Source organism: Actinia tenebrosa, unplaced genomic scaffold (assembly GCF_029948245.1).
Source record: "Actinia tenebrosa isolate PJP-AT-01 unplaced genomic scaffold, QUT_ActTen_1.0 PGA_scaffold1__47_contigs__length_23844297, whole genome shotgun sequence".
NCBI classification, from domain to species: domain Eukaryota; kingdom Metazoa; phylum Cnidaria; class Anthozoa; order Actiniaria; family Actiniidae; genus Actinia; species Actinia tenebrosa.
This window is the reverse complement of record NW_028292578.1, coordinates 5,117,848-5,143,572: the sequence shown is the minus strand read 5'-3', so window position 1 is coordinate 5,143,572 and position 25,725 is coordinate 5,117,848. Positions and strand designations below refer to the sequence as shown.

General features: G+C 36.5%; 1 protein-coding gene across 3 annotated transcripts; it reads right to left on the bottom strand.

Annotated features, from left to right (window-relative positions):
- Positions 1–1,821: 1,821 nt before the first annotated feature.
- On the bottom strand, positions 1,822–25,547 carry LOC116305827 (uncharacterized). Of its 3 annotated transcripts, none has more exons than XM_089033274.1 (18): positions 25,429–25,547; positions 20,212–20,297; positions 12,262–19,782; positions 11,867–12,052; positions 11,140–11,313; positions 10,832–10,941; positions 10,601–10,659; positions 10,283–10,422; positions 9,594–9,899; positions 9,064–9,360; positions 8,345–8,647; positions 7,558–8,027; positions 7,247–7,341; positions 5,880–6,036; positions 5,359–5,425; positions 4,750–5,024; positions 3,808–3,982; positions 1,822–2,170 (listed from the first exon to the last, which is right to left on the bottom strand). In XM_089033274.1, the coding sequence occupies exons 2-18, from the start codon at positions 20,291–20,293 to the stop codon at positions 1,956–1,958; spliced, it is 10,632 nt and encodes a 3,543-aa protein (XP_088889400.1). In that variant the 5' UTR covers positions 20,294–20,297; positions 25,429–25,547; the 3' UTR covers positions 1,822–1,955. The 3 variants fall into 3 exon arrangements, with proteins under 3 accessions (XP_088889400.1, XP_088889399.1, XP_031571659.2); XM_089033273.1 differs by lacking the exon at positions 25,429–25,547 and adding an exon at positions 21,018–21,380; XM_031715799.2 differs by lacking the exon at positions 25,429–25,547 and adding an exon at positions 21,018–21,364 and having other exon boundaries at positions 15,793–19,782.
- Between the last annotated feature and the right edge of the window lie 178 nt (positions 25,548–25,725).

The following is a 25,725-nucleotide window of genomic DNA, read 5'->3' as shown; positions in this document are numbered from 1 at the left end:
TGTCAATTCTATAAATATTTATATATGAAATACTTCAGAAATAAAAAACTTTTATTAATCAATTCTTTTTTAGACATGTATCATTGAAATGTTCTCTATATGAAAACCGACAAATGAGAAGCAAAGTACAAAATAACGCAAAATTTCGCAAACTTACCCACTGTTCCTGAAAGACACAGCAAACCACTGAAAAGAATTAGTCGTTTCCATTTGTCCATACTTTTTTTTTTTTTCTTTTTTAAAAAAAGTGATGAATATTTTGTGTCAGCTTGCCGGTGTTCAAGGCTTCAAGGTTTGAATTCACACTTGATCAGATTCCATAGCCAACTTATACTAAAGCTGCAGCTGCAGCTTAGACTGAGAAGCAAACTTAAGCTGAGTGAGAGTAAAATGAAAACGTTCGAAATTGGTTTTCTTCGAATAAAAAAGTTTGCACGCTACAATTATCAAAATAAAAGAAGAAAATTACTGTCTTGGATAACAATATGTTATTTGGAGATATGTTACCTGGAGATCCCCAATATATTTAGCCCCTGACTGCCCACTGCCCGAGTAGTGTTAATAAACCTTATTGCTTTTTTAGCTTTACGTCTTTTATCAGTATGCAATTTTAAGGCCAAATAACGAAACCAATTAACTACATTTAATATCTATTGAGTCCAGCATAATTGTAATATTACTTCGTAATAAGCTTTTTTAAGTGATGAAAAAGAGGCGCAAATATTCAAATTTATAGGCCTTAGCTTTTATTTATAGATAAATTTACGTTTTTTTTTATTAAGATTAAATTTTAGTTTTAGGCAGAGAGCTTTTTCGAGATAGTTCAACTTTTTTTTCATATCTTTAATATTCTTGGTTAATAATATAAAATAAACCAATATTAGTTAATATAATGATGCTAAATAACCGCAAACTATCTGGTTCTTTAGAAGCCAGTCGTTTGCAATAATCCCCCAGCAGAATAAGGAAATAGCAAAAACATACGGCAATGTTGGAGGTGTATGTAACGGTCCTGACAAACGGTCAAAACATCTGGACGAACACTTGACTCAACATTGCGTCCAAAATTTGACCCAACATTTTGCCAAAAATTGATCCAACACTTGACTCAACATTTAGCCAACACTTGACTCAACATTTGACCAGGCAACCTTTTGACACCACATTTGACAAGGCAACCTTATCCAATATTTTGACCCAATATTTGACCCAACATTTAATAAAAGTGGGCTAAATGTTGGGGTCAAATTTAATGTTAGGATCGTTTGTCAGGACATTGAATAAAGATACCAATTTGAAGAAAAATATTTGCGGTTAAGTTCGCGATAGGTTAGCATGGTTTGAGGGCCATTAACCTGAGTATCAGGCCCCAACCGGGTTTAGAGCCTGATAATCAGGTTTGAAAACCATTTTTTACTTTCAAAAGTCTAACAGACTTAAAACCTGCCTCAAATGAGAAGAGGCTGTAATTCGTTATTTTTTCCTTTCATATACATAACAAAATACGATAACAGATAATACGATAACGGGTAGCATGGGTGGCGTTCGCGGCTAACGCGTCGTCTTTCACCGCTGTGAGTCCAACGGGTCGGGTCGCTGGTTCGAGCCCTGCGGTCGCCACATGTGAATTGAGTTTGTTTGATGTGTTGTTCTCTCCTATGCTACGAGGGTTTTCTCCGGGTTCTCCGGTTTCCTCCCTCCGTAAAAATCAACATGTGAGTTGAGCATTGTGTGCATAGAATATTAAATGTAGTGGTAGTGCGTGTGAGCGAAAAGTGTCCCCAATTAGTGCGAAAGCGCTAGAACGACTAGACACTTAAATAAAGTGATTTATTTATTTATTTATTTAAGATCGAACTTCCCATGTTCGATATGCCATAAATATTAATATAATAATATAGTAATAATATTTTACCCAGTTACAGTAAGTATGTTCAAAATGTGTTTTAAATATCTTAACAGTAATAGTGTGAGCTTGTAGTGTTCAGACTACAAAAAGATGCAACATCATTTTCTTTAGAACACAATTGACACTTCTGTTTGTGTAATTTTCTTTGTTTTTCAAGACTGTTCATCTTGGAGTGGAAGTCTTCCAGCATTGTAGTCAACTCTTTAATTACGATTGCTTTGTACTGTAGATTTTTTTCAATCTCTTCTTTGTTAACTTCCACTGAAATAAAGAAGGAAAAAATAATGTAGAAAATAACATCAATGGGTGTCAGTGTGAACTGGCCGTAGCCAATATTTGGGATTATTTCCAATAATGAAATTTATAATCAATTTTTACACCTTTAGTAAAGCCTTTGATCTTTAAACATTAATTTGTTTCGTACAATGACGTTGGTATAGATTTAGATTAGATTTATTTATTAACCTCCTTATTACAGGTAAACCGTCTTTCGGATGTTGGCTAATAAATTAATGTTTTACATACATATGTATAGATACTGGCAATAATATGTTAGTAAAATTAATATAGCATGGATAGGATGATGTTAGGCCCCGTCCACACGTATCCGGAAAATTGTGTATCCGCCAATTATTTTTTGCGGATACGAAAATGTTTGCGTCCACACGCAGCGTATCCGAATCGTTTTCACCGTCCACACGTATCCGTTTTCGTAAAATTTGCGGATACGAACACAAAAATTTGCGGACACGTGTGGACGCAACCCGTATCCGCAAAAAAACATTTGCGGATTTAAAAATTTGCGGATACGTGTGGACGGGGCCTTATACTGTAGATTGGGTATGGTTATTGTTTTCCATTTCAGACCACATGTTTAATTTTTCTTCTAGCTCAAATTTGATTCTTATCCAATATCAACCTGTCTTCTGAGTCTCTAATGTTAAACAAATGAAATAATAAGCAAGGGAATAGCGCACGAAAGTATTAAAGCACAACCGAACTAAATGGGCCTTTAGAATACGAGGAAAGGATAGATTTAGGAAAATGAATACACCCGGCAAAGATTTTGTTAAGCTAAGGAAATAAGATTGAATGTTTTCACAAATTAATATTTTCTAGTTGGTTTTTTTTCCCTAATCGTTTCGGTCAATTACAAACGCTCACACGCTTTGAGAGCTTGTATGAAAATTGGGTCATTAACACAAGTATTACAAAGAAATGGATCAAGAAAATTAAAAATGGCGCTCCTTCTTAATTATAAGAAAGGAAAAAGTAATAACTTTTTGTGAATTTGTTTCGTCACCTGTCTGTTAGTGAAATGAAAACAGATTAACGAAAATGGAATGAAAATAAAAGGCTTTTTTTCCCCATCTTTCTAAGGCATCTGGAATTTTCTTTTCTCGACATAAAAGATTTAAAATGAATAACAGGAATTAAATTATACGAAGACGAATCATTAACCGTAAACCAATCATCGACAAAAAGGAATAAAACAAGTGAAAAGGAGAAGAACAAATTAAAAAAAAAAAAAAATCAGAAATTTATAATGAAACGTAGTTGAACAAACAAGGAAAACAAAATGCCAAAAGAGACTGGGAACGAAAGTATTCCATAAAACAATGAATATCGAATTAAAAGCACACACGAATAAATAACGAAAGAAAATAAGACAGAAACAACCAATATTAACAAATAAAAAATACATAATAGAAAATGCGAAAAATACACACAAAAATGTCAAACCATAAAACGTCAAAAGATCGACATATAACCAAGGTAATCAATAAAACAATACCTAACTAATCAAACGAAGGAAAGAAAAGAAAAGAAAACTATTGATTAAGAAATATTTTTTTCCATAAGTCTATCAAGCAGCAATCTATTTTTGGTGACCTTACATTTATTTTCGAGCTCTTTAATTTGTTTCTTGTACACTGCATAGTGCCAATAAAGGCCTGCCAGTATACCAAGTATCAAGCCACAAGACGTCCCCAACCAGGACATTTTTATTAATGGAGAATTCGGATTGAATAAGCCTGAACTTTTCTGTACTGATCCGGGCACTGCTGGGGCCTAAAAATGCAAAAAGAACAATGAAATTGTTAATATTTTTTTTTCTGTTCAAATGTAAATTTAAAAATTGTAATATATTGAGCATGCTTATTAGACTTTTAATTTGTTAGCCATAGGAAAGTAAATATGATTGCTTTATTTTTGGAGCGAGTAAATTAAAGGAACCGAGAGAAATATCAATTATATAGGACGTTTTAGGCGCATTTTTGGAGTAAGTTATTTTTAACCTTGTCCAAAAAGGTGTTCCATGCTAATGCGCTGGCTCTCATCTAATTGCTGTTTTGGTCAGTTCACATATAAGTTGATTATCGGTTCTTCCCTGTGCTTGGAGGGTTTTTCTTCGGGTTCTCCCGCTTTTTATTCCTCTGCAAAATGAACCCACTTGCAGGTTCACAGTGCGCGTTTACCCTATGATGTAGCGAGGCCAATGAATTGACGAATATCTTAATATATGGTTAAAAAAATAAGACCGTCGTTTTTAGCTTTAATATAGGGTGGGCTTCCTGTGGATTTTTACTTGCGCGATGTCTTCGGTGTTTGATTTCCCACCCATGTTGTATATATACACACTAAGTTAGGTGTTTATGATGACAGGATTAAAAAACGAGTCAGCGGTTTTGGGTAAAGTTGCGGGCTCACCTACTTGCTTTGGCGCATGCGCATATGTTTGACTGGTTTTATAATTTAATCAAACTTCAATAAAAATGTCCTTTAGAATTTATTTTCAGTTAGGTTTATCTAGTCTGGGTTGGCTGTGGTTTACTCACCTCAATTTCGTCGGTGTTTGATTGGACCAAGTCAAAGATTTCTTTGCGATTTTTTTTGTAGTAATCGCGACAGCGATTCTCGATGAAGACACCAGCTCCGGAAAGAACGACACCGTATCCGAACGAGGAGTCAATCAGTTTACTCACTGTGATGTCTTCATCACTGAACAATACATCCTTGTTCTCGGCTGCCACATACGTATCGATAAGAGCGCCTTTTACTTCTCGGTCAACCAATGCTTTTTGAATTGCCTCGATGCTTTCGTACTGTTGCTCTGGATTTAGAACAATAATTGTATTTTACAAACATCACTCCCCGTGAAGGCTCTTCCGTCATATTGGCTCCACACCGACGCATATTAATTAACGCTACTACATTCACTATTTACGAAACACAACACTCAATTCGTATGTTAATTTTGGCAAGGCGCGCAGAAAACAACATATCACAAAACAAACTAAACTCACGCCACATGCAGTTCAGTCGAGATTCGACAATTCAATCCCAGGCATGAACTATATTGCGGCTAGAGACAACGCGCTTTCTTTCTCCATGAGTTTGTGAATGCAAGCTGTTGCAAGTTACTTACGTTGGTTAGCCTATCTTACCTGTATTCATTTTGGAGTTTTTCAGAACGCCGTACTGGTGCTCAGAAGAATTTTGAAAAGCGGCGATCTAAAAAACATGCAAAGTAATAAAAAATGATCAGCAAATAATATCGATGTCTACATGCTTTTGAAGAGTAGCTCCCCCCTCTCAGCAAATCAAAACTTAAAGTAATATTTAACACAGGATAGAGCTTAATGTTCCAACACTAGAAAGTACTTTATTGGTATAAACGATAATTATTAGTTTTATAGCATCATCATCTTCATCATCATTATCATCATAGTCATTATCATCATCGTCGTCGTAATCATTACCATCATCAACATCATCATGTTCATCACCATCATCATTATCTTTGTCATCTTCATCATAGTCGTTGACCATCATCCTCAGTAAATAAAGTGTGTATTATAATTATCATCATCTGCAGCATCGTGAATCATCGTTATCGTCATCATTATTATTATCTTTTGCATTATTAGTTGCATAAAATATAAATACAACAAACAAATATTCTTACTTTAGTTCCGTAGAGTGGTACATTGGTATCCATGGAGACGGTTGCTAGGGAAGAGCTGATTGCACCAACCACAACAGACAAAACCACTAAGCCAGCTAAAGTCCAAAATATTCCAAAGAGACGACCAAGGATGGTAACAGGAGCTCGATCACCATATCTACAATGAAATAAATCAATTATCAATTATATCAAACCCTGAATCTACCTCTGGGCTGATCTAAGTCAGGGCATGGCCTAACTCACAGATAGAACCCTGAAACAACCTCTGGGCTGATCTAAGTCAGGGCAACGCTAACTCACAGATCAAACCCTGAAACAACCTCTGGGCTGATCTAAGTCAGGGCATGGCTAACTCACAGATCAAACCCTGGAACAACCTCTGGGCTGATCTAAGTCAGGGCACGGCTAACTCACAGATCAAATCCTGAAACAACCTCTAGGCTTATCAAAGGCAGGGCACGACTATCTTACAAGTCAAATCCTGAGGTATTCTCTGGGTTGATCTGAGCCGTTTGAGGGTGGTTTTCACTCCTTTTTTTTTTTTTGTCCATTGCTGAGCATTGCCGAGCGAAAATAGCCGCGCGGGACTGAGGGCGATCTTAAAAACCGAAACGTGTGGCTTTCGCCCCAGTTTTTACGCGGCCATAACAAAGGATAACAACCGACCAACCAACAGCCAACTCGAAACCGTCTAGACTGATCTAAGTCAGGGCACGGCATATACTAGCAAATCGAATCCTGAAACAAACCTGGCTTGAATCAAGTCAGGATACGGCTAGTGCTAGTGCTCATGGATCGAATTGGAGTTTGGCATATGTTTTGCGGAGGAAGGGAACCTGCACAGTCAATTTGAGAGGACCAATTTGGCCCCAGAGAGCCATTTTGGATTTTTCAAAGTAGTCCTATTTTAGCCCAGGCTAAGGCCAAAATAGAACAATGCCATTTTGGCCCCACAGAAGCCATTTTGGTATGGGTCTATCAGTACTGTTTTGGCACCCTCAACTAGGCCAAATCAGGGAAAAAATTCACATAAGGGGCTAAAACAGTCCCAAAATCAAAGCTTAAAAAAATGGCCCCTACCGGTAGTGCCAAAATAGCCCTACTTTAAGGAGGCCACTATAGGGGTCAAAACCGTCCTATCCGATTTACTGTGTGGAGAAAAACCATAGTGCAAATCGAGAGAGAGACCCAACACGATTTCCTCACATATTATACCCAGCCCAAGAATCGAGTTTGAAAGTCTAGAGATGACCTCTAGGTGATTGTTTTACCGCTGCTAAACAATTCTTAACTCGATTCCCTTCTTTGATACTATGACACTTTAATACAACGAAAGGCTTACAGATCAATGTGTCATATGTACTCACCCTAAGGTTGTCATAGTAATGAATGACCACCAAAATCCTTCACCTACTCCCTTAACAAAACTAGTCGGAAACTGCTCGGGATTATCTCTTGATTCCTAAAACATTTAATGGAAAAACCATGAGAAAAAATCTGCGTTAAAGAAAATAATAGCTGGCCTATGAAAGTACAGTTATTTGCGTTGAAAATACTGTAAGAAGTTAAATCTGTTTTCGAAAATTTTTCTCTTCTACTATTTCCGTGGACAAATTTAATGAACTGCAAAACCCAAAAAAGTATATCTTATCATAAGTAACAATAACAATCAACTTACCAGAATCCATATGACGACCCCTGCCATAAATGCCATAGACAAAGCAATGAGGAGAAGAGGAAAGCAATCAAATATAGACTGCATAACAGCCAATGAAGAGGAATCTGGTGGCTCGGCCACCGTGATAAAAGCTATCCCAGGTGAATCGATCAAGTGTACGTATTTGTAGGAACCTCCATATTTACTCATGTACTTAGTCCCATGGACTGGAAAGCTGATTTCAGGAACATCGTCGATATCATTTAACAGATCAATATTGCTAGATTTGAATGAGGCACGTCCTTTGCCGTTTGCTAGTGTATTGATCATAGTCTTCCCATGACCATTGGTACACACGCCGCAAGCCCATTCAGTCATTTTGAAGACAATTTCAGGGAAGAGCCCTCCAATCGCTCCACTAGAGAGCTTTCTTGTATACGGTTGATAGTTCCAGTAGTTTGTGTATAAGACTTTAGGACATCTGCAAGTCTCTGGCAAATGTAAAAAATGATGATAAATTACGCATTTACTCAGGAAAGGTGTTGCGTGATGTATACGGGGAAAAGATATATAACAAGAACAGCAACAATTTTTTAAAGGCACTAACTGAGTACGATACATTCAAAAGCAACGATAATGTCAAGTCATGCTAAAAAAGGAGGTCAAGGAAATGTAGGATTTTTTATAAATGTCAGCCAGAACGAGTTATTAGTAACACAGCAAAAGAAATTGTGTTGTGTAGTTGCCAAAGTATACCTGAACATCAAAGGTCTTCATTATTATTTAAATAATTTAACTCAGAACTTACTTCCATAAACATAAGCAAATGGTCCCCTTCCTATCCTTGTGAAAGCTGCAATGCCCAGTCTATAGATTCCGTCAACATTTAATTGGTTTAGTGTAGTAGAATAATCATTTGGTCCAAATATTCTTTCTCTCTCTTCTTCGTAGTACATGTCCTCATCCATCCATACTAAGAGCTTATACTTGAGTACGTAGCCAATCAGGTCCCCATTAACGTGACCACGTGGTATTTGGCCCCAGCTAATCTGCAGCTCGGTGGTTGACGTGAGATTTTGAACGAAAGCATTTGCTGGTGGTAAGGAAGGAGCTAAAAAACGAAAAATTATACGACTTATTTTTTGTGTAAAACGTAAAAGCTTTAACTAAATAGAATTTAATAGAAAATATTAGCCATAAAATTCACCGCTTGTAGATGCCTGAAATTTATTAATTGTGACAGCGTAAATTTCCAAATAGCAATGTGATGCAATTTGCATTCATTTATTTCTATTTCACAAGAAAAACTCGCTTTTAAAATTACCATATGCAAAAAGATGCGTTTAGAGCACCAGTTAGAGTGATTAAGAATACATAAAAATCACTCAGTAATTATGCCAAGTACCACTTCAGGACAACTAACTTGAAACACTAAAATGGGTTCCCGAGCAAAGTCCAGAGGTACATTATTGAGAAATTATATATATTTTTTATTATTTCAAAATCCAACAGTAAAAAAACATTTACCATCGTCTAACGTTCGGACCATGACAGTTTGGCTTCTAACGCCACAACCTTTAGACGTCCTGCCACAGATCGACACCAAGTAGAACGTGTACTTGCGAAGGTCTGGAACTCGAGCGTAGATATCAGTTGCGCCAACATTCATCTCACTAAAAGAGGTTTCGTCTATTGCTCTATAGAAGATAGTGTAACCCTGTAGAATACCGTGGATCATATCTTCTGGTATGTGATCCCAAGTGACTGTTATTGATGTAGATGATTGCGGCTTGGCAAGGACATTTTGAGGCTCAAGGCTTGGCCCTGAAAATTTGTGAAAGCGATTTTTTTTGAGCCAATGCAATACTTGATTAACTTCAAACATATCAACCAATATGACACTTGACTAAGCAAAGCAAGCAGCAAGTAAACAATGAAGTAGGTTTTGGGGCGGGAGGAAGGGAGGGAGGGAGGGAGGGAGGTAAATGTCAAATGCTTCATTGTCGACTTTTCAGTTTCTCTAATTTTATAACAAAAATCTTGAGATTGATACTCACTGTCTTCATCAGTAGAGATCACAACAGGATCACTTGCTATTCCATTACCATTTGCAGTATAAGCCAAAACTCTCATCGTGTAAGAAAAAAACTTCTTCAATCCATTGATTTCTGCCTGGGTTACGCCTGGAGGAACCTTTTTCTGCCTATTTTGCTCAAATTTCAAACTGGTTTCCTTGTAAAATATAACGTAGCCAGCGAGAGGGGCGCCACCGAGGAACTCTGCAGCCACCGCTGTCCATTGGATTCTAATCCCCGTTGAGCTTATGTGATTAGCGTAGGTGATGTTTGGGGCCTGACTGGGAACTAATATGTTTTTAAAAATAGTTTACTCTTTGTTTAACTGTTTAGGTCTTGTCTTTCAAATAGTTATAATGAATGTGCATATTTAACATTTCTCCAAAAGTAACGTTCACAACTTTCGATTCGACACATCATAAGGTAAAATGATAAATTTGAACGAATATTTCCTTTCGAACTTCCTTTTTTGTTCAAAAATTCCAATTCTTCAAAATCTTAAAGATTCCTAATTTCTTTTCTAGTCAAGTTCTTCCTTTCCAGTCAAGTTCTTCCTTTCCCTTCTTCTTTGTATGCTAAAAGAAACAGCGTAGCTTATCGTCCAAAAATAATTAAACAGTTGAATATCAAAACCAAGTTTATGATGTTGCTCTATGGTGTTATATACCTACCGATTATTGGTATTATGTCCATAAGCTGCGCATTCAAATTGTTTAGTTTTCCGGATGTCAAATCCTCTTGCACTTTCAGAATTTGTAACGAGTCCACGAATTCGTATGTGATGTTAAAAGTAGCTATTACGCTTCCTGGCCTAAAAAAGTTGAAACAAAAATATACCATACTATTATTGGTATTAGTTTTTACCAAAGAGATAAAAAGATATATAAATAGTATAAATGCTTTAAGATAAATATAAGAATTGTGTTAAGAGATCAATAATGCAGCGACGTGAAAAAATTAGATGTTAAGGGCAAAATGTTTTAACTTACCTGAACTGGATAACAACAAAATCAGCCATCACATTTTCGCCATCGTAATACTTATTAACCTGAAAAGAGCAAATGCATTTACCAATGATTCTGCGAAAAAATGTTTTTGTCGTCGTCCTCGTTATTGCTTATTTAATATTTAAAACCCTTTCTTAATTTAAAAAAAATTTTTTTTTGTTATTATTGTGTACGTCTATTTTTTCTTATGCAAGTCTGTGTAAGTATACTTACATTCGATCTTAACTTTTGGATCAGATTTTTGCTTTCAGGAGAGCTGAGACTGGTTAGTGCATCATTCCATGTTTCATCCAGTAATCTGATTACGTACATTGTCATGACCTCTGCAAAAAAGAAGGAAAGCTAAGGTATGAGACAATGCACTTATCATGTCTCCCTCAACTTCCGACTATCGAAAATGAGCAAGTACAGAATCATTGTAAATTTGACGGGTGAGAGCCTAAATCTAAGATGTGAGCAGAAAAAAGACAGTCAGTACAATAGAACTATTGTCAAAATTAGAAGATTTAATAGTCACATACTTGGACATGGAGCATTTCCTTCGCATGGCCTTGATTCTTCACCTTTTCCTACGCAACTTGCACCACCATACTGTGGCTCCGGGTTAGAACAAATTCGCTTTCTAAACTGCAATCCATCTCCACATGGTTTGTTGCATTTCTGCCAAGTACTCCATAGTGTCCAACCACCATTTACTACACACACATTTCGATAGCAAAATCATGTAAGTAACGTTTACAATGGACCAAATTCACTGTCCCCTTTTTATGCTAATTTGCGCTTTTTAAGTATAATAATAATTAATACAGTTATAGTAGTAAAAATTGATAACTAGTGAACCGAGAACGGCCAAAAAAAAAATCAGTGAATTCAATACAAACAAAAGTCCCTGAGGTTCAGTTATTATCGAGTACGATGAGAAGGACACTTACGAACTGTATTTCCCTTAGAAAGAATAAGACTTTTATGTTTGAGTAGTTTCCAAAAAGAAATGTTCCTCTAGGGAATGACACGTGGTCTAAAACGGGAAATCATAACGCCCAAAGTGGTTTGGTCTATAATATAACATATTAAGACGCCTTAGGTCCACGCCGCTTTGCATCAGTACTACCTTCAAAAGAGAAACAACTTCGCTCTTCAGTCTTTTTCTTAGTCAAATAGATAGATAGATAAGTTAGATAAGCAAAACAATGTTATGGTTTATTTGAACTAGTCGTTTATGTAGCGCAAAGTGATTGTTTCCCTTACTTGGACATTGCTGAAAGTTACATCCCTCACTTTCAGTGGGATGACAACTGATTCCACTGCTAAGTTGTTTAGAGCAATAACGAAAACGATGCCGTGCGCCTCCCCCACAACTTTTGTCACAAGAACTCCATTCAGACCAAGGAGATGTTGGACGATACTCTGTTGTGCTATTCTTTGTGCTATTTGCTGCAAGTAAGTGAATACAAATGAAAATTATCTACAAAATGAAAGGTATTATTCGAAAAATAGTACCCAAGTTTTCTGGTTTGAGTACCCTCAATATGCTCCCAGGAGTGTTTTGCTTCCAGTTTTTCTCTGTCACTTACGACCGAGAATTCATGGGACGAAAACGCTAGCTGCATTTTTTTAATAAATAATATTTTTAGTTTTCTTACTGTTGTGTGTCGTTGAGTTCAGAGAAACGCTTGCATTTACGAAGAAAGAAATGGAAACTTGCAATGCACTTGCAGTGGATGGGGAAATGTGTAAACCAGACGTATGCGTGTTCGTCGTTGAGGACAAGGGATTTATAAGTAGAGTACGTGAACTGGAATGGCTGGTTATTGATGACTGGATGTTGTTACTAACGGGAGTTGTAGTGCTTGAATGCGATGTTTGAAGATCACTGTCGTTAGTGTAAGATACAGAAGATGTTATAACGATAGATGACGAATCAATTTCACGTGAACCTGGAGGTGTTTTGATTAAAGTTGGAGAGTACTCTGGTAAACTTGAAGCTATCTTGGTTATTGAATACTCTGGAAGTCTTGAAGATATGGTCTCCTTGGAGGATGCAGATGAACTTGAACGAGTGATACTTGTTAAATAAGATGCGAAATCTGACCGGAAACTGCTCGAGGAATGTTCTAACAAAGGTGTAACAATCGCAAAATGTTTTGATGGACTTAGAGGCGTGGCATTTTTTGCAGATACAGGTGAAATTGAGTGGATGCTACTTGTTAAATAAGATGAAAAATCTGACTGGAAACTGCTTGAGGAATGTTCCGTGACGCTCGCAAAATATTGTGATAGATTTCGAGAAAGAGCATTTGTAGAAGATTCATATGAACTTGAGGGGATGCTACTTGTTAAAGAAGACGAGAAATCCGATCGTAGACTGCTTGAGGAATGTTCTAACGAACTTGAAGGTGTGGCGCTCACATAATATTGTGATGGACTTAGAGACAATCCATTCGTGGAAAATTCAAATGAGCTCGTAAGAGTGGTACTTGATAAGTAGGTCGAGAAATCTGCTTGTAGACTGCTTGAAGAATGTTCTAACCAACTTGAAGGGGTGACGCTCGTATAATGTTGTGATGGACTTGGAGACAATCCATATGTGGAAGATATAAATGAGCTCGTAAGAGTGGTACTTGATAAGTAGGTCGAGAAATCTGCTTGTAGACTGCTTGAAGAATGTTCTAACGAACTTGAAGGTGTGATGCTCGTATAATGTTGTGGTGGACTTGGAAGCAGGGCATTTGTGGAAGATAAAGATGAGCTTGAAAGGATGGTACTCGTTAAATAAGATGAAAAATCTGACTGGAAACTGCTTGAGGAATGTTCTGTGACGCTCGCAAAATATTGCGATGAACTTCGAGAAAGAGCATTTGTAGAAGATTCATATGAACTTGAGTTGATGCTACTTGTTAAAGAAGACGAGAAATCCGATCTTAGACTGCTTGAGGAATGTTCTAACGAACTTGAAGGTGTGGCGCTCACATAATATTGTGATGGACTTGGAGGCAATCCATTCGTGGAAGATACAAATGAGCTCGTAAGAGTGGTACTTGATAAGTAGGTCGAGAAATCTGATTGTAGACTGCTTGAAGAATGTTCAAACGAACTTGAAGGTGTGACACTTGCATGATATTGTGATGGACTTGGAGACAATCCATTCGTGGAAGATACAAATGAGCTTGAAGGAATAATACTTGATAAATATGCCGAGAAATCTGATTGTACACTGCTTGAGGAATGTTCTAACGAGCTCGAAGGTGTGACGCTTACCTTATATTTTGATCGACTTCGAGAAAGGGCATTTGTAGAATATACAAGTGAGCTTGAAGGATTAATACTTGATAAATAAGCCGAGAAATTTGATTGTGCACTGCTTGAGGAATGTTCTAACGAGCTCGAAGGTGTGACGCTTACCTTATATTTTGATCGACTTCGAGAAAGGGCATTTGTAGAATATACAAGTGAGCTTGAAGGATTAATACTTGATAAATAAGCCGAGAAATCTGATTGTAGACTGCTTGAAGAACGTTCTAACGAACTTGAAGATGTAGCGCTCACATAACATTGTGATGGACTTGGAGATAAGACATTTGTGAAAGATACAAATGAGCTCGTAAGAGTGGTACTTGATAAGTAAGTCGAGAAATTTGATTGTACACTGCTTGAGGAACGTTCTAACAAGCTCGAAGGTGTGACGCTTACGTTATATTTTGATCGACTTCGAAACAGGGGATTTGTGGAAGATACAAATGAGCTCGAAGGAATAATACTTAATAAATCAGCCGAGAAATTTGATTGTAGACTGCTTGAGAAATGTTCTAACGAGCTCGAAGGTGTGACGCTTACGTTATATTTTGATCGACTTCGAAACAGGGCATTTGTGGAAGATACAAATGAGCTTGAAGAAGTGGTACTTGATAAATAAGCCGAGAAATCTGATTGTGCACTGCTTGAAGAATGTTCTAACCAACTTGAAGGGGTGACGCTTACATAATATTGTGATGGACTTGGAGGCATGGCATTTGTAGAAGGTACAAATGAGCTGGAAGGAGTGTTACTTGTTAAATATGCCGAGAAATCTGAAGGCAAACTGTTTGAAGAATATTCTAATGAACTTGAAGGTGTGACGATCCCACGATGTTCTGATGAACTTTGAGACGTGTTGGGCTTCGTTGGGTATACAAATGAGCTCGAGGAGGTGGTTCTCGTAACATAGAAATTCGAAGATACGATGTTTGACAAATAACCCAACGAACTTAAAACAGGTATGGTGGTAGTATAACCTTCAGGTGAACTTAAAGGTATACTTCTTGAAGGTGCGGAATATATAGAATACACAGATGATCTTGATAGGATACTACTTATTTCTGACAAGGCGTTGCTTGGAGTATTTCTTAACGAAATTGAAAGAATGGTACTCATATACTGCTGTGATAAACTTGAAGGTAAAGTGCTTGGAGTTGCGCTTGAGGGGATACTTATTATGAACCCTGGTAGTGTATTTGATGAAAAGTTCAGGGAATTCGAATGTTTAGTGCTGTACGGGTACTCTGTAGAACTTGAGGTTAATACGCTGGAAAAATATTTTGATATTCCTGAAAGCAAGTTGCTTGACTGTTGTAAGGCGTTTGTATTTATGATAGTTGATGAACGTGCTGATAAATCCAAAGTTCGTATACTTGTCGAAAGGTATGTTGATAGCGTTGCTGAGACGCTACTTGGCAGTTGGGCGTTGGAAAAATCTAATGAACTTGAAAACGCACTACTTGAAGAAGACAATGGCAAATCTGAAGAGACGGTGGTTATGGAAAATGGTGATGGTATAATGTAAGATGAGTCTAAAATTATGCTGCTCAATGAATATTGTGAAGAACTTGTACTTATGCTTTTTAAGAAATGTTGTGATGCGTTTGAAAGCTTAATAACTGGAGAATATATGGAAACAATTGAAGACATTTTGCTGTAGGAGTTTGTTAATGAAGACACTGTATTTGTTGAATATTCTAATGTACTTGGAGAAATGGAGTTTGAATAAAATGAAGGCGTGTTCCTCAAGGAATATTGTGCGAATGATGAATGTGTGGGAAATATAGAATATTTTGATGGATTTGAATGAATAGATGACAGCGTAGTTAAACGGTATTGAGTAATGCTAGCTGACCCCGCTATATCGCTGAAAGTTGTACCTTTTTCTGACGACGATGAAAAATTGGCAATACTGCTGTTGGAAGAAACCAAATAAACGGTGTTTGTTGGCAAGACAGCTGGAGTATATCTTGCAGTAGCTGAAGATGAAATAAAGTAGATTTCACTTTGACTTGAGAGGGTGGAGATGTTGCTTGACTGATGCACAGTTGAGGTATGTGGCATTATTGTTGAATTCACTGCTGGAACAATGTGTCGTGTGCTGCCATTTGCGGTCAATGCAGTGGAACTATACGACGAGCTGCTTGAATACGATACTTTGGAACTGAGTGATAATGTTCCCGAGGATACTTTAGACGCACTTTTTTGCGTGACAATTGTCGAAGTAACAGAAACATGTAATATTTCACTTGAAGTAACTGCAAAGTCGCTGTTGCTTAAAGAAACAATAGGAGAACTGTGTGATATTTTGCCTTCTGTCTGAAAAGAGGCACTAGATGGCGTGCTGATGGTTGACATAGCTGAAGAACTTGAAAGGAAGTAGCTACTTGGAGAAATGTTTGAAGTCATTGTGTCTCCTGGTGTGTTGGTAGGTGTTATTTCAGAGAGAGTGTACGGTGAATTGTTTTGGGTTGACATAGTAGAAAAGCTATTTTTTGGTAAAATTGTCATAGAAGCAAGGTTTGATGTGCTGCTTGCAGACACAGTAAAAGGACTATATGCAGAACTGCTTACCAGCATAGTAGAATATAGTGTGACGGTTGAAGGAAAATTGGAAGTAATAGCAAGTGCGCTGCTTGAAAACAGACTGGAAACCCTGCTAGGGGTATATATGGATGAAGTTGATGGAACAGTCATCCAAACATATTGTGATGAACTTGAAAGATAATACCTGTAGGAAAATTCTGATGTCGCTGATGACGCACTCCTCCCGTAGTAGTATTGTGATAAACTAGATGGTACAATACTAGAAGAAAACGGTGATGAACTTGAAGCTAAAATATTGGAAGAATAAGGTGATAAACTTGAAAGTACACTGCTTGTCGAATACGAAAATGAGCTTGATGGTACAGTACTAGGGGAATAAAATGATGAACTTGATGATAAAGTACTCGATGAATAAAGTGATGAACTTGATGGTATAGTCCTGGATAAATAAGGTGATGAACTTGATGGCACAGTGCTAGAGGAATAAGGTGATGGTGAACTTGATGGTACTTTACTAGAGGAATAAGGCAACGAACTTGATGGTACAGTACTTGACGAATAATGTGTTGATGAACTTGATGGTGCAGTCCTGGATGAATAAGGTGATGAACTTGATGATACAGTACTAGAGGAATAAGGTGATGAACTTGATGGTACAGTACTAGAGAAATATGGTGATGAACTTGATGGTACAGTACTAGAGGAATAAGGTGACGAACTTGATGATACAGTACTAGAGAAATAAGGTGATGAACTTGATGATACAGTACTAGAGGAATAAGGTGATGAACTTGATGGTATAGTACTAGAGGAATAAGGTGACGAACTTGATGATACAGTACTAGAAAAATAAGGTGATGAACTTGATGATACAGTACTAGAGGACCTCGGTGATGAACTTGATGCTACAGTAATTGATGAATAAGGCGATGAACTTGATGATACAGTACTAGAGGAATAAGGCGATGAACTTGCTGGTACAGTACTGGATGAATAAGGTGATGATGAACTCGATGGTACAGTACCAGAGGAATAAGGTGATGAACTTGATGTAACAGTACTAAAGGAATAAGGTGGTGAACTTGATGATACAGTACTAGAGGAATAAGTTGGTGAACTTGATGGTACAGTAGTAGAGAAATAAGGTGATGATGAACTGGATGGTACAGCACTGTTTAAATAAGATGATGAACTTGATGATACAGTACTAGAGGAATAATATGATGAACTTGATGCTACAGTTATTGATGAATAGGGCGATGAACTTGACGGTACAGTACTAGAGGAATAAGGTGAGGAGCTTGATGATACAGTACTATAGGAATGAGGTGATGAACTTGATGATGGTACAGCACTCGAGGAATAAGGTGATGAACTTGATGGTACGGTACTAGAGGAATAAGGTGATGATGAACTTGATGGTACAGTACTGGATATATAAGGCGATGAACTTGCTGGTACATTACTGGATGAATAAGGTGATGAACTTGATGGTACAGTACTGGTTAAATAAAGCGATGAACTTGATGCTCCAGTAATGGATAAATAAGGTGATGAACTTGAAGGTACAGTACTAGAGGAATAAGGTGATGTACTTGATGATACAGTACTAGGGGAATAAGGTGATGAACTTGATGGTACAGTAGTAAAGGAATAAGGTGGTGAACTTGATGGTATGGTACTAGAGGAATAAGGTGATGATGAACTTGATGATACAGTACTGGATATATAAGGCGATGAACTTGGTGGTACATTACTGGATGAATAAGGTGATGAACTTGATGGTACAGTACTGGTTAAATAAAGCGATGAACTTGATGCTCCAGTAATGGATAAATAAGGTGATGAACTTGAAGGTACAGTACTAGAGGAATAAGGTGATGTACTTGATGATACAGTACTAGAGGAATAAGGTGATGAACTTGATGGTACAGTACTAAAGGAATAAGGCGATGATGAACTTGATGGTACAGTACTAGAGGGATAAGCTGATGGACTTGATGGTACGGTACTAGAGGAATAAGGTGATGATGAACTGGATGGTACAGTTCTGGATGAATAAGGTGATGAGCTTGATGGTACAGTGCTAGAGGAATAAGGTGATGAACTTGATGATACAGTACTAGAGGAATAAGGTGATGGACTTGATGGTACAGTACTGGATATATAAGGCGATGAACTTGGTGGTACACTACTAGAGGAATAAGGTGATGGACCTGTTGGTACAGTACTGGATGAATAAGGCGATGGACTTGACGGTACAGTACTGGATATATAAGGCGATGAACTTGGTGGTACAGTACTAGAGGAATAAGGTGATACTGAACTTGATGGTACAGTACTGGATGAATAAGGTAATGAACTTGATGGTACAGTACTAAAGGAATAAGGTGATGATGAACTTGATGGTACAGTACTAGAGGAATAAGGTGATGGACTTGATGGTACAGAAGTAGAGAAATAAGGTGATGAACTTGATGGTACGGTACTAGAGGAATAAGGTGATGATGAGCTGGATGGTACAGTTCTGGATGAATAAGGTGATGAGCTTGATGGTACAGTGCTAGAGGAATAAGGTGATGAACTTGATGATACAGTACTAGAGGAATAAGGTGATGGACTTGATGGTACAGTACTGGATATATAAGGCGATGAACTTGATGACACAATACTGGATGAATAAGGCGATGAACTTTGTGGTACAGTACTGGATATATAAGGCGATGAACTTGGTGTTACACTACTAGAGGAATAAGGTGATGGACTTGTGGGTACAGTACTGGATATATAAGGCGATGAACTTGGTGGTACACTACTAGAGGAATAAGGTGATACTGAACTTGATGGTACAGTACTGGATGAATAAGGCGATGGACTTGATGGTACAGTACTGGATATATGAGGCGATGAACTTGGTGGTACACTACTGGAGGAATAAGGTGATACTGAATTTGATGGTACAGTACTGGATATATAATGCGATGAACTTGGTGGTACAGTACTTGATGAATAAGGTGATGAACTTGATGCTACAGTACTAGATAAATAATGTGATGAACTTGATGGTACAGTACTATAGGAATAATGTGAGGAACTTGTTGGTGCAATAATAAGAGAATATTGTGATAAACTTGATGGGCCACTGCTCCAGGTGTAATGTGATAAACTTGAATGTTTACTGCTATACAAATATTGCGATGTTGATGTTTTTATATTGCTGTAGGAATATATTGAAGTTGTTGCCATACTGTTCGGTGAAGATTCACTTGAACGCTGTGCTACACTGGTTGGATTATTTTTTTGACCAAGAACTGTTTGTAAAACTATCAAAGAACAACAATATATGAATAATTTTCAGATTTTTGATAGATTATTATCAGGTAAAAATAAATTTTGACATTCAGGACTCGTAAAATTATTTACGATATTTTATTATTTTATCGTTTTTGTGCGCTACACCTACGGTTGTTCCTTCTAAATTAACTCTGTCGCTACGGCTCGCCTTATGATAGTGCGTCATTTTTTCGAATGAAATTAATGATACAATATAACTTTATACAGTATTTGGAAACTTTTTCTTTCTTTCTTTCTTTCTTTCTTTCTTTCTTTCTTTTTTTTTTTCTTTTTTTTTTTTTTTTTTTGTTAGTTTTAGCAAAAATAAAGAACTAACAAGTATATAGGTTGTCTGTTAATTTCTTTTCAGCAGCCAACTTATAAATTGTATATCATATATTGTGTTCTATTGGTCTTACCTTCAGGAACATTGATTACACCTCCGAGTTCTTGCACTAGGTTTGGTAACCATAGGAACAAAACAAGTAGCACTAACGACATTGTTCTGAAATGTTGTATAAAGTAGATAAAATCGACAATTTTAATTTTCAATTTGCCATTAAAGTAAAGTAATTATCAGTCGAGAGTTAAATAAACCATGTACAAATCCTTTAAAAAATTTGGAATTAAAATCTCTTAATAAAAAACAGTTCTTTATTGAGCTCTTAGCACTTATCCAGTATTTTAAGTAAATTATCGTTATCAAAAATCAATGATAAAATTAAAATTCGATCAAACATTGAAAATAACAAGATCACGAATGGAGTATGGTGTGTTTTCAAGATTGTACTAAGATTTATTAGTAGTAGTGTCGTTTATGTGTGGATCGACGCGTCCTCGCAGGGAATATTGGTTGTAATTAATTATTATCATGAAATTTGGCTCCAGTTGAAAGGATTTAATTTTTATTGGTGTTGAAAAATGTAGGAGTTTTTATAAGAATGCTGCAGAATTAAATAAAAAGGTTTTCTTAGTCTTGGTGTGCTGAACCATGAGTTCACAGAACTTTTAAGTTGAGCTAAACTACTTTTGAACGACGTACAGTCGTTGGATATATAGTTGCAACCATTTATCGTTTTCGATTTTGTTTTTCTTACATTTACTCTTTAATCAGTTTTAACTAGAAGAGTTTTTTTTAACTTCTTTACTATATTAAAGTTAAGAATTCGCATCATATGAGGTAAAAAAAATACAGTTATTTTGTAAATTCAAACATACATTTTACCTTTGGCGCTGGTTAAGTACAACTAAAAGCTATCGGCCGGTTATAGATTCGACTTTTCTTCTGTCCTTGAAATTAAGTTTTCCTGGTATAAACTCACTTCAGAGATGCATGAAATCTGCGGAAGGAGATTTGTAAACTGAAGGAAATTGTTACGGATGTTTGAGCTCGCTTTATTGTAATCCCCATGCCGCGAAATTGGAATTCTTTGCCGAGCATCGTTCTAGAAACGAATCCGCAATGAAAGATTTCAGAGTGGGGTCGTAACTTGCGTTCATTATCATAACAGCATGCCTTCTAAAAATGCTTTAATTTTAATGCCTTTAATTGTTTCGATATTTAGAATTTTAAAGAATTCTTTTGTCATTTGTAAATGTCTCTACGTGCTAACGATCGAGAAAAAACGCCGCTTTTACTAAGGTGGAACATTTTGTAAATGATGCAAAATAAAGAAATATGCAAAGAACAAAAAGTAAAGCTTGATCTTAGTGAGAAAAAGTCGATAACATGTGTATGTACTTGGGATATACATCACTGAGTATTTTCTATTTTCGCAACCGTTGAAAATAGTTATATGAGTAAACTTTTACAGAGTTTTACATTATTGAGAATTAATATCTTACTGACCTTGATTTAGTTAAAAGGTCAACTTTTTTAAAGAATACATTTAATTGGACGAAACATGTTGTATACTGAACTGTATACAAAAACTAGGTTGGCATTTCTCTGCTGATTTGTGCCGGTTCTTGATTTCAAACGTTCCTGCTAAGAGTTGACTACGGTTGAACGTAAACAATAGATTCCCCGTTCAGTTTCTCACTGAGAGTTATATGCAATTGACCAAGGCTTAAGTCATGCAACACAAATATATATTTAGATTTTCATCAGTTCATTTAAGTTCAGAATCAAGACTCCACACATTTGTGTATTGAAAAATATGAAACATTACTCAATGTAAATAGATAACGAAACAGTCCTAAAAGTATATTCACTTGTCTTCTCTTTTTTTTCCCTCTAGCCTTGTTTTTGTCACTTTTTCTCATGTCTTCTTCTTCTTCTTCTTTTTGTGTGTGTGTGTGTGTGTGTGTGTGTGTGTTTTGTTTTTTGTTTTTCTTGTTTTCTCGTCTCCTCTGCCTAGTTTCTGTTTTTTTCTTCTCTCTTCTCCTTTCGGCTCTTTCTTCTCTACTCTTGCCAATCAAATGGTTGAGGTTGGACTTTATTAAGTAATAATTTTAAACATCGTTAATATGTTTTAACTGATAAAAGCGACATCATTTACGGTTTTACCAGCTAGTTTTACATCGAGGGTTTTTATTCGGCCAAAGTCCTCGAAAAGGACAAAGCAACTATACAATTTGTTCCCCTTTAACAGATTCAAGTCGACATTTTTTTGGGAAGAAAACCCCTTAGAAACACTAACTGTGAGAACCAGCTGACTGAGAAAGCCATTATGGTGGAGATAGCGGGACGGTGTGAACTCACTAGTTTCATAGAGGAGTTGATGACCACCCACCAGTCACGCGTGCTTCGGCCATATGATCTTTATTTTGAAAAAAAAAATATTTAAACAAACTTTCTCTGGCCTGTTATACAAAGACAACACCATTTCATACCCACAATCAAAATAATGGCTTTCAAAACGAACCCAAACCATATGAAAAAACCAAGGCTATTATAAACGAAAAAATGACTGAGCGTCAAACAAAGTTGGCTAACGACATTTCTTTACTGAAGAAAGCTCAAATGAAGCTGGAACCTTTAAAGTTTTAGAAACTATAAGTCAGAGACAATTTAAATTATGTCCATACAAAATGAATTTTCCGGTTGACCACAAATCTTTCAAAACTTTGGGATTTGTCAAAAAAACTCGGCTATACGCAATGTGAAATAGCATTTGAAAGGCTCTTACGATCAATGCAAGCGCATTTTAAACAGGCTTTAAATTATTGATTATGATAATATGATTCAATAAATAAAGTTTTATGACAGAAGAATTGGTGTCGATCAAACATTTTTTTGTGTGTGAGAGTTTGTCGTCGTCGTAGTCAGTATTGCAGTATCCGCTGTAGTTTTCGACTTCCATCTATGCGATTCAACCAAAAAATCAAAGAGTTATTCTTAATTATAACTATAAAAACTTTACTCACCGATCACAAATCATCTTCAAAATAATGCTAAAATAGCAAAATCGAACGCCATTCCAATATTTTGTTTAAACATTTCTGAATTCCAAATTGATTCCTATACACAATCTAGATGTGAAAGCCGGTTTTGAAGCTTTCTTCGGCAACACACATATTTTTGATCAGATCAAGTTCAGAAATCTAGATGCAACCGTTGTCTTTTATTCAGTTTATTTTCTTGTTTGTTTTCAATTTGAAATTTATCATTCTTCCCTCTCATTAAAGATTCGGCGAATCCTCTTTCCATTGGTTGTTGATCTTTTTCAAGCAAATTATTCGATAATTTTCTTCAATAACAATTATGTTACGATAATCTTGATGTCCCATTTTGGACAAGTTGATTATAATCATCAATAGAATCATTTAATTTGTTTTATTCAATTTTCCTTTTTTAAAGATTATTTTTTATGTCTCTTAACATTTCTTGAATTGAAATGCCATAACTGTCAGTAATTTTATATTTATCAAGATTGAATATTCTAGAGGATTCTCTGCATCTATAGTCATTATATAATTACTATGTTTGACATTCCCATTACCAAGATGACAAGTATCACAAGTCACGTAAATAAGGATATCTGTTCTTTCTGAATAAGACGCGAGAACGGTTTAGGACTGAACCAAAAATCCATTATTTTATTAATAATTGTATATTGAATTTTGTTGTGAATAAGAAAAATAGTTAAACAGACCTAGGGGAAAAAATACGCTCACGAAATAATCTCGATTCGCATGTTTAAATTCTTGAATTCAAAGTAATGTTTCTATCTTATCGAAGTAAGACAAAACAAAAAAGTGGAAATAGCGTCTACAATTATGAATTTCTCACAACCCAAGAAAAATCACTATAAATAATAAATTTAAAATAACAATTTATGCTTCTAATTTTGGCTTTACTTTCTTGACAACAATGTCCTGCAACCGTCATGACAACAATACCACAGGTAGCCCAAGTAAAGTATTTGTTTTTGGGAATGCCAAAGCCGTCACAGTTCTAGAACATTCATTGCAAAATGCGGGCAACACGGCCTTAGTAATTTTAATTATTACACATAAAAGTATACCTATTTCCAAACAAGTTTTTTTGGAGCCAAATGTGATAGGCAAAAAGCGCTAGCGAAAGGTTATACCAAGATCCAACAATCACCAACAATCAGTGACAAGGTCCCTGCCTCATTCCTCCTCTGCTTACTCCTTTACACATCCCTACCCACCCCACCCCACCCCCCCCCCCCCCCCCCCCCCCACTTTCTTTTCTTTGATTCAGATCAGGTCAGAAGACGTCGAACTTCCGCATGAGCCGTACGCATTGAAAACAATGGATAATAAAGCAGTCTTCCTTTATGTCATTAGGTTGACCTTAGCTGTACACTTTTAACACGATTGATTTTAATAATCTTAAAATTTTTAAGTTGAAGTTACTTTATTTCTCGTTATTTGAATTTCAGAGATATTCACAATTCTAAGGTTAAGTTCATATTGCATGACAAAGAGGGAGGGGGGGGGGCAGGTGAAATTGAGGGGGGATAGATAGGCAAATTTTTATCAGAAAATTTGTGGGAATGCACAATTTTTGGAACGTAACTTTTTGCATGTTTTTGAATTATTCTGGACATTTCAAATTTTTACCTGCCCCCCTCCCCCCCCCCCCCCCCCCCCCCCCCCCCCCCCCCCTGCCATACATTATGGACGCAGCCTAAGATTAAAATTAATTTGATACCTATTTTGCTTTTGATGCTCGTGTGACTTTGTTTTACATTTTGTTAATTTATTTTAATTTAATTCAATTTATTTTATTTTATTTAGGTGTTAACAAGATTTATAACCCTGGGCTGTAGAGAGCAGCTTCATTTCGTTTACGTCGAACCTCGTCTACACATTTCCCTTGCTTATCTGAGGAAAAAGTGGAAGCTTAATCTTGCGACTGAATCACAAAAAGATAATCATTAAAAATGAATAAAAAAACCAGCGATGACGGAAGTTAAGGTTAACGTTTTACAACAAAGCGTTTTAAAGTGCGGAGGGAAAACACCAAATACCCCTGAGAAAAACCCTCGAAGGCAGGAAAGATTCATTTGATTGTGGATTCAGGTGTCAAGCTCACGACCACAGCGAAGAGAGATGTAATTGCAATAGGCGTGTTAAATGTTGAATTATTTGATAGCAACTTTCTTAGCAGAACTAGAAAAAATTCAAGATCTTTGCAGACCAATTACAATCCAAATACTCACCAAGTCTTGCAAACACAGCCACTTCGCACATTGATAATTTTCCAATACCTATCTTCTGTACTGACACGAACCGTCCAGCGATGTAAGGCCAACATTGTGACGTCCAAACTTCGCCATCCTGAATCTCTCTTAGCCTATCACCACACATTGGGTTTTGCATGAATGCTCGTGATGCTTGTCGAAGATTCCCAACACGAACTTCAATGGACGTGAGCTCAAGATCAGGATGATCTACGAATATCCAGTTCAAAGTATACGTAACTACGTTTTAAATGACGATAAATATTAAGGTGTTTT

What these genes read in the sequence shown, in the direction of transcription:
- LOC116305827 (XM_089033274.1), bottom strand. Translation starts at nt 20,293, where the DNA reads ATGTCGTTAGTGCTACTTGTTTTGTTCCTATGGTTACCAAACCTAGTG. An exon ending in TAACTTTCAGCAATGTCCAA is followed by an intron (nt 11,314 to 11,866) that starts GTAAGGGAAACA and finishes ATGTGTGTGTAG; the next exon opens with TAAATGGTGGTTGGACACTA. An exon ending in TTTGTTGTTATCCAGTTCAG is followed by an intron (nt 10,423 to 10,600) that starts GTAAGTTAAAAC and finishes CAACTTTTTTAG; the next exon opens with GCCAGGAAGCGTAATAGCTA.